Here is a 21,325-nt window from a genome sequence, read left to right on the forward strand (position 1 = left end):
GTTTTACTATTAGATGTCGGGGTGTTGACCTATTTTTATTGATTTTGAGGGGGGTTCTCTGTGCCTCTTGGATTTTGATGCCTGTTTCCTTCCCCAATTTAGGGAAGTTCTCTGCTATAATTTGCTCCAATATACCTTCTGCCCCTCTCTCTCTTTCTTCTCCTTCTGGGATCCCAATTATTCTAATGTTGTTTCGTCTTATGGTATCACTTATCTCTCGAATTCTGCCCTCGTGATCCAGTAGTTGTTTATCTCTTTTTCTCAGCTTCTTTATTCTCCATCATTTGGTCTTCTATATCATTAATTCTCTCGTCTGCCTCATTTATCCCAGCAGTTAGAGCCTCCATTTTTGATTGCACCTCATTAATAACCTTTTTGATTTTGACTTGGTTAGATTTTAGTTCTTTTATTTCTCCAGAAAGGGTTTCTCTAGTATCTTCCATGCTTTTTTCAAGCCCAGCTAGTATCTTTATAATCGTCATTCTGAACTCTAGTTCTGACATCTTACTAATGTCTGTATTGATTAGGTCCCTGGCAGTCCGTCCTGCCTCTTGTTCTTTTTTTTGAGGTGAGTTTTTCCATCTTGCCATTTTGTCCAGAGGAGAACAGATGAATGAGAGAACAAAATGCTAACAGAGTAAAAATGACCCCAGAAAAATATATGCTAAACAAATCAGAAGAGACCTGAAACTGGGGGAAAAGAAAGGGAAAAAAAAAAGAAAAAAAAAAGAATATGATCAAATATGATCAGGCTGGTGAATAGATCAGTGCCACACACTAGATTTTGGGTGTATTTTGGTCTGTTAGAAGAAACTGCCTCCCAAAATTTTAAGGAAAGAAAAACATATATGTACAAAAATAAGGGTAAATATGATGAAGGGATGGAATATGACTGTAAAGATGAAAATTATAAAAAGATTTTATAAAAGGAATGATAAGAAGTTGGTTGAAAAAAGAAAGAGAAATTAAAAAAGAAAAAAGGGAGAGAATGTGATCAGGCAGGACACTAGAACAAAGCCATACACTAGAGATTTAGGGTCTATTTTGGTCTGTTAGAAGAAACTGTATCCCAAAATTTTAAAGAGAGAACAACTTATATATATACTAAAAATATGGTTAACTACAATGAAGGGATAGAATATGACTCTAAAAATGAAAATCAAAAAAGACTTTTTAAAAAGAGATTGATAAGATGTTGGTTGAAAAGGGAAAAAGAAAAATTCAAGAAAAAAATAGAAAAAGAAAAAAGAGAAAATTAAAAAATTAACTTTGAAAGACTGAAGAATCATGGTAAAAAAGCCGTGAATTCTATGTGCAGTAGTCCCCTAGCGCTGGAGTTCTGCCGTTCTCATTGATCGGTAAACTTGGTCTTGGCTGGCTGTTCTTGCTGATCTTCTGGGGGAGGGGCCTGTTGCCGTGGTTCCCAAACGTCTTTGCCGGAGGTGGAATTGGCCCGCCCTTGCCAGTCAGGGCTAAGTAATCTGCGCGGGTTTGCTCTCCGGGGCTTTCGTTCCCTGCGAGCTTTCCGTACAGCTTTGGAGGCGGAGAGTGAAAATGGCGGCCTCCCAATCTGCGCCCCGGGGGAGCCGAGAACTCGGGGCCCTGCTCCTGAGTGCGCCCCCAGAGAAAAGCAGTCAATCACTCCCCTCTCCCCGGTCTCTGGCCACACTCCGTGCTCCCCCGGCCTGTGACCGTGCGTTTCTATCTCTGGCACCCGACCCCGGGTGGAGTCTCCAAACCCAGCAGATCCCTGTGATGCGCTCCCGCACCTCTCCTCCCAGGGAAGGAAGGGGAGTCTCCCCCGATCTGCCGCTTGTTGGGTCCCTGCTGGAGGAGCAGTGGCCCAACTGTGCCGCGGATCACGGTTTATGACAACCCCGAGCTGAGAGCCCGCGCCTGGGCTCCATCTCTGCAGCCGGCTTCCCGGCTCCGATACCTGGGAGCTCTGCTGCACTCAGGCACCCCCGGTCTTTCTGTGACCCCGAGGGTCCTGAGACCACACTGTCCCGGAGGGTTCCACCCCCCGCTTAGCCACTGGAGCGACGTCCCTCAGCGGAGCAGACTTTTAAAAGTTCCGATTTTGTGCTCCGCGGCTCTATCACTTGCCAGAAGTGGCCGACGGAGGCCCCTCCCCCGCCATCTATCCTCCCGAATATCGCCTCGGATTCACTTCTCCGCACGTCCTACCTTCCAGAAAGTGGTCGCTTTTCTAATGAGAGAGTTGTTGCTCTTCTTTTCTTCGATCTCCTGTTGACGTCGTAGGTGTTCAGAATGGTTTGATCCCTATCCAGCTGAATTCCTGGGACCAGATGAAATCCATGTCTCCTACTCCTCCGCCATCTTGCTCCTGGATTTCTGTCATGGAATTTTTGCATTAATCTCATTTGTGTCTTTGTTTCTTGTTTTCTTCTGATTTGGGCTAAATCCTTCCCAACCTACTGAGTGACTGACCCTTGGTATCTGATTGGATCTCAAACCTCTACCTATTACATTCCCACCAAAGGTCATAATTTAAGCTGTTTTCAGGCGTTGACACCTTGCTGTGAATGAAGTAAAATGAGATCAAGTTCTGCTCAGGAGAAATTAGGGGGCCAGGTAACCAGAGAGCTGGGGTCAACTTCCGGGGGAAGAAAGGAATCTTCCTGAAGGCCCACCATTCCCAGAATTTCTACAGGCTCCCCACTGTGGCTCCCTGGGTGGGTTGCATGGGCAAATCCTAGTAGCCAGCTGCATGACCACGTCCAGATGACCTCTGAAGCCATCTGGGTTTATTCCTGTATTTGATTCTTGCCCCCATAGTTCGTGTTCAAGTCCGACCCCAGTCAGCTCAGTGAGGCCAGCAGACAGCTGGGATGTTTATGAAGAAGCTGTTGGTATTTTCACCAAGGCTCTTGCTGGCCATCAGCCTTGGGATGTGGACGTGTGTGTCGGCGAGAGGCGTCTCCCAGGGTGTGGTGCGGAGGCCGGATGGCATTTACTTACCCCAGAGAATCACCCCGGCTGTACCTGGTGACTTCAGTGTAGTATGACACGGAGTTGGCTACTTCCCAAATCTCTAAAAGACTTTTTTCTTTTCCCGAAGTGGCCAGACATTTACAAATCAGGCGTTAGCCCGTCTGTAGGTTTGAGGGAGAAACAGCAGTTGCTTTATACCATGGAGAAGGGGGTGAACCGATGACTCTTCCGGTCCCTCTGGATTTCTGGAGACAGGGGAAAGGCTGTACCAAGTCAGTGGCATCTGAGGAATCTAAAGGGGAGTGGATTTACTAGGGAGAACAGGAGAGATTTTTCCATGACGTTCCCCTGCTGTTCATCTGCAACCACTTTTTAAAGTTTCACCATGAGTGATCCCATTTCAGGTACTCAGTCTCTGCTTTTCCGTGTCCTCATCAGCAGGTACTTGTGATAAGCCTTGGTGTTTTCTCTTAATATATCCAAGTCGGGAGGTGGAGAGTGCCTGGAGGTGGATATTCCCAAGAAGAAGGTAGGGCCTCGTTCTCCACAACTTTCTTCGCCAGGCACACGGAGGGCTCACACATTTCCAGAGAATCTGGATGTGGCCTCTGAGCCAGTCACACAACCACAGAGTTCTAACTCGCCCAGCCTCCTGCCACTGCCAAGAACTCACAAGATTAACCCAGGATCCTAACCTGTGATGGGTTTACGGACGTCTCGGGGGCAACCTGGCAACTTGCCTGCTCTAATGTTCTTCTGTTTACCTCCTCTGCTTGCTCTTTTGAGGAGTGAGGAGCGTATTGAAAAATGCAATGCTTATCTTCTATTTACGTCCAGTTGGACCACAAAGATGTCTTCACTAAGGGCATAGCCAGGGCAGACGGGGTGCTTAGGGTATAATACAAGATTTTATTCACACACACACACACACACACACACACAGTCCATATCACACGCAAGTACCATCTAGATATTGACTACTTTTATTTCAATACTCCTATTTTAGGAGAGGTCAGATCCTGCTCCTCGCTTGGGTGACATTGTTGGCTCTGTCCTCAGACATGGGCTCTGACATCACCTTCCGCAAGGAGCCAGCACAGTCCTTCCCAGGGGGGACCAGTCATCTTGCCACTGGAACTGTTTGTGTTTGCAGTCTTAGAAGAGGAGGGCAGGGGGACGGGGTACACTGGTCAACCCTATGTGGCCTTTAAACCACGTGTGCAGGAGATCAGGAACGGCTGTATCTTCCAGGCTCTCTATGGGACTAGATCATATTCGTAACCAGATTTCAAAAGAGGAAGAGAACGTCAGATCTGCTGCTCAGGAATATGGCTTGAGAATGGGTTTCCCTTATTCTAAATCCCTTTGGTTTTCTCCTAGCTGGACGGAGAAAGGAGCGCTGGTTTCCGCTGAGGCCGAGGCCCCCCGTCCCTGGCTGCGTGTCCAGTCCCCCTCTCCTCTGCACAGGCTCCCAAGGTGAATAGCTCGCTGGTTGGCCCCGTGCTGCCCGCCCAGCTACGCTCGTGTGTGTGTGAGGGGACGACCAGAGGACAGTCACAGGAGCCCATGTCGTGGGGGTCAGCCTCGCCTCACTCCTGAAGCCACCTGGCGGCTCGCAGACAAGCCGTCCCTCCACATCTGTCGCCTGCAGCCGCCGGCTGGCCGAGAAGGGGAAGCTGGCCGGTCCTCGGGCAAGGGGATGGTGACACCGGGGAAGGAACCATCCTCACTTCCTGTAAGATGGGCTGCCTGGAGAAGAAAAGCCAGAGGCAGCTGCTAGCACGGACGTGGCATCCTCACAGAGTCCCCTCTGTCCCGTACAAGCCCTTCTTTCAACCGGCTCTGTGCAGACAGAATACAGAGAACCTTCCCTTCCGCCCGCGTCACCTGCTCTGCCCCGGGGCCTGACTCACGTGGCCATGCTCTTTCCTCACAGGAAGCAGGCTGCTTGGCGTGGGGCACTCCGCGAGTTTTGCTGGCAATGGTTTCGCTGCTCGTCGAGGCCACCGGACACGAGGCTGCCGCCAGCCGGGCTATCTACGCGCAGGCAGGGCCCCTGGGGCAATACCGCGGTCGCTGCCCCCCCGGGGCTCTGGCCTGGTGCCGCCTGGCGTGGCCTGAAGCCGGGGCGCCGGGGGCCGGCCTTGCTCCCCCTCTCTGGCCACGCGTGCGGCATCTGCGGCGCTTCCTCGAAGGGGTGGGGTAGGGCAGGGCAGCCGGCGGGTCTGTGGGAAGCAGCGGCTTGAGCTGCACGGCTGGTGGGGACGCGGGGCTGGGGCTTGGCTGCGCGTGTCCCAGCAGACAGGCGCGGGAGAAGAGGGGGGCCGGGGCTGCCCTCCAGCCACGGCCAGGCCAGCGGGGCTCGGGGTGACCAGAGCGCCCGGGGCTCCGGCAGGAAATGAGTGGGGCAGGGAGGGCCGGGGGCAGCAGAGCTGCAGAAATGCATGTATCCTGAGTGTGACAGATTTCCTGTCGCTTGACATCCTTTGGTCCCGTTTCTCGTTTGTTTTCCTTTATTTTGATTTATTTTATTTATGTATTTATTTTTTTTAAAGATTTTATTTTTAAGTAATCGCTATACCAACATGGGGCTCGAACCTACAACCCTGAGATCAAGAGTCGCATGCTCCACTCACTGAGCCAGCCAGGCGCCCCTCCCTTATTTTTAGTTGAGACTCTTTAGAAAGGCCCAGGCTCAGCTGGGGAGTGGAGGAGAGTGGCCAACTGGCCAAGGCCAGGAGGGGACAGAGAGAGGAAGTGGCCTCTACAGCGCCCGAAGTGGCAGGGGGAGGCCCCCTGGGCCCACCCTACCCTCGGTCCCTCTGGCGGCCCCACCTCCAAGGCACCCGCCGGTTTGGTTTCCAGGGTGCCCGAGTCGCTGCTGCTGCCTCCCACCCGGAGGCAGGTCCAGGTTTCAGGGCCGACCACACGAGCCCCACAGAGGTGGGGGGATCTCAACTCTGAGGGGCACTGTCCGGGTGGTCTCCGTCTGCCAGGTTGTGTGTGAGCCCCCGAGGCCAGCGGGCAATTGCATAAATAGAAAGATGAGTGAAGAACTGGTCTCTAGGGCAGAAGAAGACACAGGCCGGGGCCCTGATCCCGCAGGGAGGGGGAGCAGCTTTCCCTTTGGCCTGCGGGGCCCAGAGAAGCACAGTGCCCTGCCCTCCGGTCTGACTTACTCTGTGGGCTCCTCGGGGAGGCCGACATGAAGCTGGGGCGGCTGGCCTGCTGGGGGCTGCACGAAGAGAACTGAGGGGCCAGAGCGGATGCCTTGGCCTTGGGTAGGTTCAGGTCCAGGATCTCTGGGGCACTGGGGGTCCAGGGCTTGCAGGTGAAGGCTGATGTAAATTCCCTGGGACGAAAAGTATGCATGCTTAGGAGTCGCAGGAGGTAGGAAGGGCTTACCCCGCCGAGCGCCAAGATGCCAGGCAGGCACGGTCCTGGGCACGGGGTAGGGGTGGGGTAGGGCAGGGCACCTGGAGGCATACATCCCTGCCCCCACGGAGCTCACACTCTACGGGAGGAGGAAGATAACAAAAAAGGAATAAATGCGGGGCGCCTGGGTGGCTCAGTTGGTAAAGCGACTGCCTTCAGCTCAGGTCATGGTCCTGGAGTCCCGCGATCGAGCCCCGCATCGGGCTCCCTGCTCGGAAGGGAGTCTTCTCCCTCTGACCCTCCCCCCTCTCATGTGCTCTCTCTCTCTCTCATTCTTGCTCTCTCAAATAAGTAAATAAATAAATCTTTAAAAAAAAAAAAAGGAATAAATGCTAAGGAGGAGATGAAGCCGAGAAGGGGGACAGGGAGCTTGAGGGATTACTGAAGTGTGAGATAGGACGGCCTGGGAAGCTGTGGCCGGCACAGTAACAGTCCCCCATTCTGTCCGTGCCCTACTCCTGGAATCTTTTATGACAAAGGAGAATGAAGGCGGGGTGGAATTGAGGCTGCTATCTGCTGACGTTACCAAAGGGAGATTATCCCAGACTATCAGGGTGAACCCCAGGAAGCCAGAAGGGTCCTTAAAAGTGGGAGAGGGGGGCGCCTGGGTGACTCAGTCAGTTGAGTGGCTGCCTTCGGCTCAGGTCATGATCCCAGGGTCCTGGGATCGAGCCCCGCATCGGGCTCCCTGCTCAGCGGGAAGCCTGCTTCTCCCTCTCCCACTCCCCCTGCTTGTGTTCCCTCTCTCGCTCTCTGTCAAATAAATAAATGAAGCCTTAAAAAAAAAAAGAAAAAAAAAAGTGGGAGAGGGAGGCAGAAGAAGCGAAGGAGGAATGACCACGAGGAAAGGCACAGAGATGCAAGCCTGCCGGCTTTGAAGACGGTGGAAGGGGCTGTGAGCCAGAGAGGGCAGGCGGCCTCCAGAAGCCAGAGAAGGCAGAAAAGATTGTCCCGTAGAACGCGGGTAAGTCGTGTGCCCCGCGCACACTGCGATTCCAGCCCCGTGAGAGCTGCGTGGGGCTGCTGGCCGACAGAACTGTAAGGCAGTACATTTGGGGTGTTCAGGTCCCTACGTTTGTGGGCATCTGTTACAGCAGCACTAGGAAACGCATTTTAGATGCAGTGGCCGGGGAAGGCCGTGAGGAAAGGATGACATTTAGCCCCCAAACAGTCCTGTGGGGGGGGGGGGCGGCATTACTTCCTCATTGTTCAGATGGAGAAACTGAGGCCCCAAGTTTGTGAACTTTCCCAAGGTCACACACATAACACGCAGGTTGTGAGGCCAAGATTTGAGCCCAGTGGGATCTCATAGCCAGCCCTCCTCCAGACACCACCGGGCTGCCAGCCCCAGGGAATAGCCTCACGGAGATGTGGATGAGTCGGAGTCGGGACCCTCAGCTTGGTGCCGTTCGACAACAAGTGCCGGGAGTGGGGTTCTGGCTCTGTGGGATCCCCGCCCCCCCCCAGCCCTTTGCTGTCTGGTGGTCACAGAGTTGTATCCACCTTGCTCCCACCTTGATGTCTGCGGGCCCTGCTATCCATGTGCCCATTTCCCCGACTATAACTGAGGACTGGAGTCCCAAAGTTGCCACCACCACTGAATGAGCTAACGGACGCATCGGCTCAGCTACCAGCCTGGCACATGCTCTGTACATGGCAGGTCCGTCTGCCCTTCCCTAAGCGGGTCCCTCCGTCCGTGGGCCTCACGCAGTCGGTGCACAGCAAACAGCTGTTGAGCTTGGAGGGTGAGGCCCCCCTTGGTGAACGGTGGGGAGGGTGTGCGTGTGTGTGCACACACGGGGTGGGAAGCATAGGCAGGTGGGGGGGGCGGGGGGTGTGCTCACTGGAAGGGCCCGGACCCTCAGTCCTGCTCTGCTGCTCTCTAGCTGGTGACTGAATGTAAGCAAGTTTGCCGACATTGGGGGAGCCTCAGTTTCCCCACCTGTAAAAGGTCTCTAGAACAGCTGTGATGATTCTGCAAGGGAGATCAAGTGTGGGCCCCCTAAATGGAGGTTCTGGCTCTGGGGAGTGGGACCTGGGAGGAAACTGGAATTTCTTATTTGAATCAATTCTATATTTCCATATGCCCCTCTTTCTTTTTTTTTTTTTTCCACAGTGAGAATATTTTAATCATTAGAAAAATAAAACTGAAACATCTGAAAAATTTCCAAATTCAAATTTAGGAGAAGACTGGCATAAAAACTGCCCATACTTTAGGCAAGAAATCTTTGTTTTATTATTTACTCATTATTTTAAGATTTTATTTTATTTTTTATTTTTTAAAGATTTTATTTATTTATTTGACAGAGAGAGACACAGCGAGAGAGGGAACACAAGCAGGGGGAGTAGAAGAGGGAGAAGCAGGCTTCCTGCAGAGCAGGGAGCCCGATGCGGGGCTCGATCCCAGGACCCTGGGATCATGACCTGAGCTGAAGGCAGATGCTTAACGACTGAGCCACCCAGGCGCCCCAAGATTTTGACAGCAAGAAACCACAAGCAGGGGGAGCAGCAGAGGGAGAGGGAGAAGCAGACTCCCCGCTGAGCAGGGAGCTCAATGCAGGGCTTGATTGCAGGACCCTGGGATCATGACCTGAGCTGAAGGCAGACGCTTAACCGACTGAGCCACCCAGGTGCCCCTATTTATTTATTTATTTATTTATTTATTTATTTATTTATTTATTTTTAAAGATTTTATTTATTTGACAGAGAGAGACACAGCGAGAGAGGGAACACAAGCAGGGGGAGTGGGAGAGGGAGAAGCAGGCCTCCCGCCGAGCGGGGAGCCCAATGCGGGGCTCGACCCCAGGACCCTGGGATCATGACCTGAGCCGAAGGCAGACGCTTAACGACTGAACCACCCAGGCGCCCCTTTATTTATTTATTTTTAAGATTTATTTATTTTAGAGAGAGAGAGTGAGCGAGCAGGGCGGGGGGTGGTGGGGAGGAGCAGAAGGAGAGAGAGAATCCTGAAGCAGATTCCCTGCTGAGCATGGAGCCCAACATGGGGCTCAATGCCAGGACCCTGAGATCATGACCTGAGCTGAAATCCAGAGTCAGCTGCTTAACTGAGCCACCCAGGCGGCCCTAGACAAGAAATCTTTGATACCAGATTGAAAAGGATACGGGTCCCCCTGCTAGTGCTTTTGCTTTCTCTCTCTCAAATAAATAAAATTTAAAAAGAAAAAGAAAAAGGATACCGGAGATTTAGCCCTACTGTATTTTATTAAAGTTTAAAATGATTTTTTTCTTTATTAAAATAAAAATGTATGTATGTACGTAAGTAAGTAGGTAAGCTCTACGCCTAGTGTGGGGCTTGAACTCACCAGCCTGGGATCAAGAGTTGTGTGCTCGACTGACTGAGTCAGCCAGGTGTCTTTTAATTAAAAGAAATTAAAATTTCTTTTAATATTGTTTGGTTCAAATGACTTTTTCCCTATTTTGCTATTCTAATTTTTTTTTAAAGATTTTTATTTATTTATTTGACAGAGAGAGAGAGACAGCGAGAGAGGGAACACAAGCAGGGGGAGTGGGAGAGGGAGAAGCAGGCTTCCGGCCGAGCAGGGAGCCCGATGCGGGGCTCGATCCCAGAACCCTGGGATCATGACCTGAGCCGAAGGCAGTCGCTTAACGAATGAGCAACCCAGGCACCCCTCTAATTCTGATATTTTTATTATTGTTATAGCAGTTGATTGTTTTTAAATTGTGGTAAAATACAAATAACATAAAAATTACCATCCTCTGGTATATATATACAGTGGAAACTACTCAGCCACCAAAAAAAAAAAAAAAGAAATCTTGCCATTTGCAAGATTACTAGAGGGTATTATACTAAGCGAAATAAGTCAATCAGAGAAAGACAATTATCGTATGATCTCACTCATATGTGGAATTTAAGAAACAAAACAGAGGAGCATGGGGAAAGGAGAGAAAAATAAAATAAGATGAAATCAGAGAGGGAGACAAACTGTAAGAGACTCGTAACTATAGGAAACAAACTGAGGGTTGCTGGAGGGGAGGTGGTGGGGGATGGGGTAACTGGGGGATGGGCATTAATGAGGGCACGTGATGTAATGAGCACTGGGTGTTATATGCAACTGATGAATTACTGAACTCTACCTCTGAAATTAATAATATACTATATGTTAATTAATTGAATTTAAATAAAAAAATAAAAAATAAGTAAAAGTAATTCCAAGAGAAAAAAAAGTTACCATCTTGACCATTTTAAAATGCAGCCCTCTGGGGGCGCCTGGGTGGCTCAGTTGGTTAAAATGTAGCCCTAATACGTTTTCAGAAGGACCAACTAAGAGAAACTGGTACAGACTATTCAGTGAGCACTGGCAGCTGTTCCTGGCAGTGGGTGGCAGCCTTGGGTTACCTGGGGGTGTCCATCACATGGTCATGGGGCAGGGAGGCCAGATGTGACGGAGCTCGCTGGGCAGGCCCAGGATGGCTGGCCAGCTTCACTGTGGTGGGGCCTTATAGCCAATGGGCAGCCAACTGTCAGGTTGTGGGGATGGGGGATGCTGAGGCGAGCTGGCAAGAAAGTGAAGGGAGAAAAGGTCTGGGTCTCAAGGCTAGGAATCTATAATCTTCTGACCCCAGAGCAGCCAGAAAAGGGCCCCGTCCTTTGGGAGACCAATTAGGCAATGTGTCTGAAAACTCTTATGTGTGTGTTCATTTTATGGATCAACTTTGCTGGGCCATGGTGCCTAAATATTGGGTCAAACGTGATTCTGGATATTTCTGTGCAGGTGTTTTTTGGATGAGATTCACATTTAAATAGGTGGATTTTGAGCAAAGTTGATTGCCCTCCACAGTGTGGGTGGGCCTCATCCAATCAGTTGAAGGCACGAATAGACACTGATCTCCTCTGAGCAGGAAGGAATGGTGCCAGCAGACTGCCTTTGGACTCCAACTGCAACTCTTCCCTGGGTCTCTCGCCTGCTAGCCTACCCTGGGGAGTTTGGACTGGCCAAGCTTCTACAGTCATATGAGCCCAATCCTTAAAATAACCCCCTCCTGCCCACCCCCCACCCCCACCCCCATCCTGTTGCTTCTCTTTCTCTGGACAACGCTGACTAATGCACCTTCAAAGTCAGCCTCCTCTTTGCCCTGGGACACGACCTTTGTATGGCCATGGTAGCATTGTTGCTGGGGAGAAGAGCAGCCTCAGACAAGGGCTCCTTCTGGCTCCTTCTCTGGGACTGGAGAGTGCCAAAGAGCCACTCCTTGGCTTGGCTGAGCCCAAACCATGCTGGGGCTGCTGTGGCAGGGGGTGGTGTCGACTGCGGATGCTGGCCACTGTCCCTGACGCCCACAGGGGTGATGGCATCAAGGCCCTGTGGGAGGGACACCATGGGAGGCAGAGGTGGGGGTCAGTGAGGCCTCCAGGCCCCCCAAATGGTGAGCTCAGCAGCTTGAGCAGCGGGGAGCCAGAGCCCCAGGAAATGGTGATCGTTCAGGAGGCAAGGAGGCAAGATTAGGGCAGGGCAGGAAAAGCATCGGGACAGGAGATAGGCAGTGACCTATGACCCGGGAGAGTAAATTGTTGCGGGAATATTGGTGCTGAGTAGTAGGTAAACTTTATGATCTGGGTGAACTGCGAGGTGGCATGCAAGATAGACAATTATTTATTAGAGGGGCCTGGCCCACTTAGATGATCTCGGCTCCTCAATAGGAGCATTGTGTGGGAGGGAAGAGCAATCAAAGGCTTCTGGAGATATTTAATCTTTACTTGTGTTTGGAATGCTGCTGAGTCATAATCTCCCAGCTGAGCGCTCCCCCGGGGCAGGGGACCTATGTCCCTTCAGTTCTCTGGGGCTACTGTCTGCATGAAGAGACGAACGACACTCGCTCCGGGGACCCCTCAGTGGGCTCTGCTCATCAGGGCTGGCCACGCGCTCTCGGTCACGGCCATGAGATTTCATCCGCGCTCTACCAGAACCCAGAAAGGCGCGAGGCGTGGGTTGACACCAGGTGAAGGCTACGGTTCGTGTGCGTGTGTGTGTGTGTGTGTGTCTGTGCGCGCGCACATGAACACGCAGGGCTCCTGTCCCCATTCTCCTGACTTACTTGTTCTTAGTTTCTAGTTTCTTTTAGCTGGAGGCACCGTAGGTGTCCCCACAAGCTGCCACATACCCTCTGGGGACAAATGCCAGGGGGATAAAGCATCGATGTAGACGTATGTAAAATCTCTTCTTCATGTCCTGAAAGCCATAATGCTTTGCCGAAGAGTCATTTCCTGTCTGTGGCAGGACAGGAACTCTGACCCTGTTTGCTTCTGGTTGCTGGGCCCGGGCCGGGGTCGGGGGGCCCGCTCCCCTGCGGGTCCTTGGGACACCGGGAGGCACCGTCCAGGCCAATGCCTCCCAGCGGGTCCAGCTGGGCTCCTCTCTGCAGGGCCTGTGGGCCAGCCTGTTTAACACCATGGTTCCCCAGGTACTCTGCTAAGGACTCTAAGAAGCAGACAGAAAACGTGGGAACAGGAACACTTGGGTGTAAGGAGCAGGAGGGAGGCAGTGGGCTCATGGGGTCTGAAGCTTTTACTGCCAGCAAGACCAGTGGCTGGAGCCTCCGTTATCTGTAAACCACCTCCTCTCCGGGGTTAAGCAATCTACCATTTCCCCAAACCCGCAGCTCCAGGGCCTTCCATGGGAAACGGGAAGTCAAGCCGCACCCACTCAGCGGCTCGTCTTCTGTGGCAAGGGGCTGTCCTCACTCTAAGGACAGAGAGAGAGGAGCTGGGGAAAGCAGAGGGACAAATGTCCCCCACTCAAGCCGTATAGAGAGCCATTCTCTCTCCCTTCTCCCGATTCATCCCCCAGAGATTCTGAGAGCCTGCCCTGGACCAGCTGGGAACCCCTGTCTTTCAGGACAGCGGGGGACAGTCATGGACTGGGGAGGCAGCGGGGCTGTGTGACTGGACTTTGGGGTCAGGGAGGAGGAAGGGGTGCTTAGCGGAGACCTGGGGCAGCCGGTGAAGAGGAGGCTGGGGGTGGGGAGAAGGTGTGGCAGGTGGCGGTAGTGAGGCGGGGGGACCAACTGTCTACTTCACCCTCTTTCCATCCTCCTCGTCCTCAGACAGAACCCACCCCCACTCCTCCCAGACTTAAAATAAGAGTTGAATTCACATGACAGACATTAGGGTGAGAGCACCCATGGATGGACTGAGCCCCATGGGGGCATTTGTGCCCAACAGGACCTCGGAGGGCCAACTGGGTCACTCCACTTGGTATCACCAGGGGGAATGTTTCTCAGGACAGCCTTTGGGGATCCCCTGCTATGAAAACATTATTCTGGGGAGAGACAACGGTCTCCAGCGGTGGGCCTCAGACATGAACTCTGCCTTTACAGGAAGGAAAAAGACATGGTTCTAGCACTGGGAGGGCAGGTTTGGCCCGGCTGAGACGCAGGACTGTATCTGGGTCCTGCCCTGGGCGCAGGGGGCAAGCGCGGCAGGGGCCCAGCCTCAGCTCTGGCCCAGTCCTCTGAGGTCTCTCGTTTTGAGCCCCCCACTTCAGGAGGGTGCCAAGAGCCAGAGAACCCCTGACCTGTGGACCAGCCTGTGGGCCTCGGGCACTTCTAATCCCGGAGCGCACCTTCAGCCATTCTGCCGGCGGGGGAGGTGAGGCCCTGGGTCCCCAGCAGGTCAGGGGACCCCCCCCCAAGTCCAGGCCCCAAAGTCCTCTGGCTCCACCCCACAGAGCTCTGCTGCCCCTGGGAGCTCCGACCTCCTTGTTACCTGGTGCCCGCCCGCAATCTCTGCCTAGAAAGGAAGGCCCCGGGGTGCTGCCCACCGGGGGAGGGGCACGGCCTGCAGCACCCTCTCGCCTGCCCGCCTCCTCAGACTCTCTGCCCCGTGCGAGCCGGCTCTGCTAGGCCTTCCGCCTGTCCTGGGGCCCCTGCAGCCTTTAGAACTCAGCAGGAACTGCTGTTTCTGTGGCTTCCATCCGTGGGAGGCAGCAGGGAGGGCAGCCAGGCCTGAGTAAGGGGAGGGCAGCCAGGCCTGAGTAAGGGGAGGGCGGTGGGCTGGTTTCTGTGACCCCTCTACACTGTGAGGGGGAAACATCTGCAGGTGGAGGAGGCTTCGGGTCTCAGGGGTCTGGATTGCAGCCCTTCCGCCCCCCGTCTCATCCAGCTCTGCAAGGCCCTGCTGCACACAGAGCTCCTGACGGGGCCAAGGTCAACCATCAGCCCAGCTGCTGGTGGGCCTGCTCGCTGCAGACACACTTGCGGAAACACCTCCCAATTCTTTAGAAAGGTGGAGGCTCAGGAGGCCCGACCAGTCACCAGGGCAAATCTCCTCGAATTCAGGGACGCCGAGGGTGTAGTCATGTGAAACCCGGCTCAGGTCCAGTGGTTTCGTGCAGGAGGTTGGCTTCGCCATCTTGAAACTAGTCTGGCTGCAGGATGCTGCCAGGCCAGGAGGAAGCGGTGGGGGCAGCCGGCCTCGCCTTTGGGTTGGGTCTGGCACCAGGGCTAGGCCCCTCTCCCTGAGCAGGCTGCTTCAGATCTGAAAGGAGACCCAGACCTTCTAGATTCTAAAGAACCCCAAGTGACCTCTCAAAGGCCAGGCTGCACTCATTTGGTGCAGAGGAAGAGAAAACACCTTTTTTTTCCGTTTGGGATCCATTTTCTATTTTAGGAAGGTGACATCTGAGCCAAATATTTTCACTAATCCTGTTTGCCATCTCTCTCCCCTCCATCCCACCTTCTCCAAAAGCAAATAGCTGAGATCGGACACTGCTCACAGGTGACTCCGAATCACACATCCCCATAAACGTGTTCAGCTTGCGGTTCTTAAAACGAGTCCCTTGGGCATGTTTATGAGTTTCTTCTCCTTCCAGTCTGACAACCGATAATTCCCAGGGGGCAGGTGCCTCCCCTTGGGCTATGAGGTTAGCAGGTGTGGTGGCCACATTCCCCCCGGGGTATCTCTGTAGGTTGCTTCAGGCCCCAGTGAAATGCTCCTTTGCGCTCAAAGTCAGAGGCTGGACCAGGGATGAGCCCTCCCAGGACACCTCCCCATCCCTACCTGGTGGTCTCTCCACTGCCTGGGGCCTGGTTGGGGACCTCCGAGGAGGGCAGGCGAGCCTCTCCCTGATGTCCTGCTGGCAACCATTCTCCTGGCTTGATGTCCGCGGTGGCTGGGGAGGAGAGAGAGTTCAGTCAACTCTGGCTCTGGAACCCCTTTGAGGATGCTCCTTACTGGGCAAGGCCAAAAAGCCAAAAAAAGCACATGCCCAGGCTAGCCCCGATAGCTCCCTGGAGCTTATGGATGAGGACTCGCTTACTTGCGCAGCCCCAGAACTTTCCAGGCGGCCACTTGGGACTTACGACCTGGGGCTGCAGCGTGAGTGCTCTGGCCGGAGACCTCCGGCCCTGTTGCTTCTCCTGACCCCCCCTCTGCCTCTCAAACTACATCTCCAAGATCAAGACCTGAGCTGAGATCAAGAGTTGGATGCTTAACCGACTGAGTCACCCAGGCACCCCTGGGGTGCCCTGTATTTTTATTTGCTAAATCCGGCCACCCCGGAAGTGGGGCTCTCTTTCCCAGGCCCCTTCAGGCCTGAATCCCTCAGTCCACCCCCAGGGGCAGGAGCTGCCCTCATTCCCAGCAGTGCTTGTGCTGACCTCATGGCCAAGGACCAGGGCACCTGGGTCATCCCAGAGACCTTCACTGGGAAGTGACAGAGAAGTCCCCGATGACTCTGCCGGGGAGCTCTCCTGAGCGCCTAGTCTGGATTTCAAATAACATGACCCCCTTCTCTCCTGCCCCACTTCTCTTCTCCTTCTGCTGCCAAAGGGGTCCATGCCACGGTCAGAGCAATTCTGTGACCGAGTCCAGATTCGCTGCTTCCTTAATCCAAGCTCCTTCTAGCTCTTTTGTTTAAAAATCTCCCTGGTATCTTTGCAATGTGGCTTCTACTTTATCTTAAATACAAACTTTCTTCTTTGCAGCTTTGACTTCCAGGTAACGGTCTTTTCACCCAAGCAGGGAATGTTTCTGGAATGGAACCCAACGGATGGCTTTATTTATGGTCCATACTGGACAGTCTCCACCTAGAGCTGGGCCTGGAATCGGAAATGGAGCCTTCTCTGACCTGTTCTCCAGTGGACACCTGGCCTGCTTGTCTGTGCTCTCGGCTCCGTGGGCTTCTAATCAGGCCCAGGAGATAGCATTTCGGTGTATGAAGCAATAATCAAGGGCAACTACGTACAGTTGTGTGCTGGGCGACACACAGAGAAAATCCCATTCCAGGGAACGGTGCCCAGGGGCAGGCAGTCCTCCAGGATCAGGAGCTTTCCCGGGGGGGGGGGGGGGGGGGGCCGGGTGGGGGGGGGGGTGGGAAAGCCCCCTGGCAGGAGGGAGGAGGAGTTTTGCTGAGCTCTCCTGAGACCCTCTGAGGTCTTTTCGGCTCTGTCACCCAATAGTAGTCACCCCCAATGCCCCTTCCGACTCCCTCCACTGAATGTCACAGTGCGGTCCTTCAGAGCTCCCACCACTGACTCCAGGCCACTGACAAAGTATGCGGCTTTGATATCCAAGATAGACTCGGGTGATTGGGTAATGAGAGTAACTTTCCTGAGGCCAATGTCTTAGAAAATTTGAAGACACATTCTTGGCTTTTTCCTTTTGGGAGCTATTTCCTTGGCTCTGTGGGGCTAAGTCCCTCTGCTTAAAAAGAATGTACTTTCTGGCCCTGTGGTCAACTGATCGAGCGGTTGCAGGGGTCCACAGGCTCCTCATCACGAGATTTCACCTTCAGCGTTGACTGAACGCCGAGATGTGAAGAGCTTCCTGAGCGGGTTCTCAGTGGGCCTGAGGTGGGGCAGAGGTTCCCAGCATGAGTGCAGGCCGGGAGGCCAGACTCAGTAGCAAGTCACATGTGAGGGGCCTCTGAGGAGTAGCTGCGTGAGGCCAGACTGGGATGGGGGGACAGGTGAGCGAGAGCTCAGAAGTGGGAGAAAGGGCTGGAGAGGCAGGGCTGTATGGATGCAAGGGTCCAGAGGAGGTCAGCTCAGGCTTTTGACAGGGAAGGAATATCACAGAGGACAACGAGACCACCTGGCCCACCACTGGCCTCTTCCTCTCGGGCCCTCTTATATCTGCTGAGCCCAGAGGCAGCCTCAGAACTAGTCTCAACCCTGATTATGTGCATTCTAAGCACGTAAGCCCAAGCCTGCTTGCTCTCCATCCTCACACAGAGGCTGGATCAGAAGAGGGAGGGATGGCCGCAACAAGACCAGCTGGGTCGGGGTGGGGGCAGACACTGGTCCAGGGACATCGGTTCTGGGGTGGCTGCAGCTGGCCAAGCCCGGAAGAGGGTAGGAGGAAGAACAGAATCGGTACCAGAAATGCTCCCTAAGTGGCCGAGGGAGAGCCACTAACCCAGAGGGTGGGCCTCTGTAGTAAAACGATTATAAGGGAGAAGGAGGAGTGCTGTCCTGAGTCTGAGGACAGGCCGGGCAGGCCTGGGGAGAGAGGTTAATATGGCCGGTTTCGGGCTGGTAGACTGAGGGCAGCTAGTTTGGAGCCTACTGAGGTGGGGGGGTGGGGAGTTGATGGACAGGGTAGGGAGGGTGCCAGGCAGGCCCAAGCAGAGAGGAGCAGGCAGGAGGAGGGGACATGTGGAATATGGCCTCAGAGTTCAGGGCTACACGTGGCAGCGTGACTCAGGCCAAGTGGCTGCCCTGGCTCCAGGTGGCCCACGTGGAGGGCTGCCACCTCCCCAGGGAGAGGCACTGGGGCCTGCTGCTGATCACCAAGGCCGCCCACTGTTTTCACGTGAGGAACCAGGATTGGCCAGGGCCTCGACTTTGTCAGGCTACCATCGATTGTTTCTGAAAATCACAAGGACATCACCATCTCCAGGAAAATCAGTTGCCACACGCTACTCCATCTGTGGCAACCTCAAATGCCTCCGTCCTATAGGTAATCCATGCTAAATCTTTCCAAAATATAGGACCATACTGAGAATTGGTGCAAGACAGAGGACCACCCCGGTGGTTGCTTTGGTAAAGCAAGGATGTACCTGATAAATAAATTACCCTAAATGCAACTTTTGGGAAGTCCAGGCCTGTAGAGCTTGAAATCATTTTTAACTCAATGGCATTAGGTTAAATTGGCAAAGGTGGTTCGACCACTAAAACCTCCACCCTGGCAGCAGAAATCTCTGGACAAATGGTGGAGCAAATCACCTTTCAGTGAAGGCATATTAAGGTTTATAGCTCTAATAACACATGACCCCAGGTGGCAAAACCTCTAAAAGTGTGCATAACCAGGAGACAATCCCCCAGACTCTCAAACAGCCTGGCTCTACTCTGGCTCTGTGACCAGCCTCCTGCTTTGAACTGGGGCTTGGAAGCGTTGGAATCCAATTGTGAGCAGATTATAAAAGTTCTCAGATGTTTCTCAACCTGGAATCTGACCTGCTCCTCTGTTGTTTTTCCTCTTTGCATGGAGATTACGGTCTTATCTGGCCTGCTCATATCCTTTTAATTTCCTCTTGCGAATTAAAAAAAAAAATACTTTGTACGTTTCTGATTCAAAGCATATCTATTTTTTCTGGCATCTAAAAAAAATCCTTTTATCCCCCATCAGTCTCTGGTGAACTCGACTGGATGTTTCAAAATGTTCTGGCTTCTCCTGGCACAGTTCTGTCTCAGACCAGCCCTTGAATAGGTGGCCGGCCGCCACCTCAGCATCAGAGTTTGAGGTGCCAAAGTCTCGGGCAGAAATCTCCAACATTCTGAGATGACTACTTGGAAATCGCACAGTAAACACACAGCTTTGTGTGAGCCGAAATCTTGCCCGACTGGCGTGTGGACGTCTCTCAGAGAAGGGGGTTTAGAGGCGTGGCTGTGTGGTTCTGGGCCTGTGGGCCTCCGTGGCTCAGGGCAGTGGGGGAGATCAGGTGTGAGGCTGAGGCCTTTCTGGGTCTCTAACGCTGCTGCTTACTTCGGGTCCAGGCATCACCAGCCCCCCGAGCTGACTCCCCGCGCCCCCGCCCGCGGTTCTTACGGTTCTTACGTGAAGAGGAGAAGCAAGGCTCCAAAGCACTGGGCTCAGCCCCCTCGTAGACGGGAGGGTGGGCGCTTGTCAGGGACGGCAGGCTGCCGTTTTGGGCAGGCTGGGCCATCTGGGGAGAAATGGGATAGCCTTCCAGCCTGGAAGAAAAGATGAAAAACAGCAATAAACGCAGAGAGCCCGGAGGTATTTGCCGACTACCGGCCGCGTAGCATCACGAACAGATACAGGAAGTGGAAGTACCTGAAATTCCTTTATTAAACTGGTATCAGCAGACATTAAACCTTTTTACGGATAGTGGCGGAAACTATAAAATACCCTGGTAGCTCCTCAACATTTACAGTGATACATGGCTTCCTATCTTTCTAACACGAAAATGGTATCTTCTGGCTTTGGGGGACATGGGAACGTGACATCTCAACCAAACCATTTAAGGTACCAATCTTCGGGTTTTTCCGCAGAGGAGGAAGCAGATGAGCCGAAGGGACGAATGCAATCAGAAAGACGTGACGTGTCCTGTCAGCCGTGACAGCAAGAGCTCGGCAGGCCCGGGCCCGGGAGGAGCTCGCTCTCTGCATCACCAGCCCCATGGCGTCTGCACGGCTGCCAGCACCCGGGTCGGTGGAGACCCATTCACCCGGCAGACACGGACTGGGCGCCTCATGGTACCGGACCCCCCCCCCCAGCAGCCGGGCGCCAGAGACGGGGGGCCCGGGCCAGCAAGGCCCCGAGAGGTGGCGGGAGGGAGGTCGGCTCCTCGTTCAGCCTTGACAGCAGATGCCGAGGAAGGCTCTCCAGGTGGGCCCGGCAGCCCAACACTGGCTTCTCTTCAACAAGGAGACACTCGCCACCTGCCCAGCGAGGGCTTGGTGGGAGACGCAGCGCGGCGAGCCTGTGGCGCTCCGCCCAGGGCTGGGCCCCAGGAGATGGCCGTTCTTGAATGTCAGCTCCAGTAGCAAAGACAAACAGACGCTAAGCCACCCCGAGGGGCAGGAAAGGCTGTGTGTGTGTGTGTGTCTCTGTGTGTGTGTGTCTGTGTGTGCGGGGGGGGGCATGCAGCCAGTCCAGCTCGGGCTGCCTGGGGCCAAAAGAGGGAACATTTTCCAACAGAGGTAACACCGCGAGGCAGATGCCGAGGCGGAAACAAACAAAAGTGCCGCACTGTTGCAGAAAGATTTAAGGCACCACAGAAACTGCGGGCTAGAGGGGACAGGGTGTCCGGGGCCGGGGGCACTTCGAGGCCCAAGGTGGGGGGGGGGTCAACTGAGAAGGACCTTGTCAGCCAGCGTTTGGTTAGATTTGATCCCTCAGGGAGACAGGAATGCCCTTCCGTGATGATGTGCTAGAAATCTCATTCTACGGTGGCGGACGGTAGACCGTGGCGGGGGCACCATTAGGGGCGAAGAGGTGGCTCAGGAGGGCAGAGGGGAGGCCAGGGCTGGGAGAGCAGAGGGAGGAGAGGGCTCGGCGGCCAGGGGGCAGGATTCTGGCTCGGGGGTTTGGGGGTATTAGCGCCATTCCCTGAAGCGGGGGGCTCAGAAGACAGCGGTGTTCACCTAGGAAGCGCTAACTTGGGGTGCTGGGGGGACACCCCTCACGCTTGGCGCAAGTCTGGAAAGGAGTGAGATTTGGGTGCCTGGAGTGTGTAAGGAAACCCGCGGAGAAGCAGGATGCTGGTAGGGGCCAGAAATGAGGCATTTTAGGAGGCAGAGGGGTGAGTTAGGGGCCAAGCCCACGTGGCAGCAGGGTGTGGGGGTGGGACAGTGACCAGGAGGGTGGTTGGCAGTGGCGACCGTGAGGGACGCTGTGCGGCCTCGGCTTGGAAGCTGCAACTGATGAATTACTGAACTCTACAGCTGAAACGAAAGATACTCTAGATGTCGGCTAATTGAATTTTAATTA

General features: G+C 53.9%; 1 protein-coding gene across 1 annotated transcript in view; it reads right to left on the bottom strand.

Annotated features, from left to right (window-relative positions):
• Positions 1–2,285: 2,285 nt before the first annotated feature.
• The window catches only part of ARMC9 (armadillo repeat containing 9), a 149,828-nt gene continuing 130,788 nt past the window's right edge, over positions 2,286–21,325 (bottom strand). The window contains exons 22-25 of the mRNA XM_035006901.1: positions 19,418–19,563; positions 15,428–15,539; positions 6,135–6,307; positions 2,286–4,704 (exon numbers count right to left, since the gene is read on the bottom strand). Coding sequence (XP_034862792.1) covers positions 4,682–4,704; positions 6,135–6,307; positions 15,428–15,539; positions 19,418–19,563 — 454 coding nt within the window. The 3' untranslated portion in view covers positions 2,286–4,681. The remainder of the gene's footprint in view (positions 4,705–6,134; positions 6,308–15,427; positions 15,540–19,417; positions 19,564–21,325) is intronic.

Source organism: Mirounga leonina, unplaced genomic scaffold (genome assembly GCF_011800145.1).
Source record: "Mirounga leonina isolate KUSES-001 unplaced genomic scaffold, KU_Mleo_1.0 Mir_151, whole genome shotgun sequence".
Lineage (NCBI taxonomy): Eukaryota > Metazoa > Chordata > Mammalia > Carnivora > Phocidae > Mirounga > Mirounga leonina.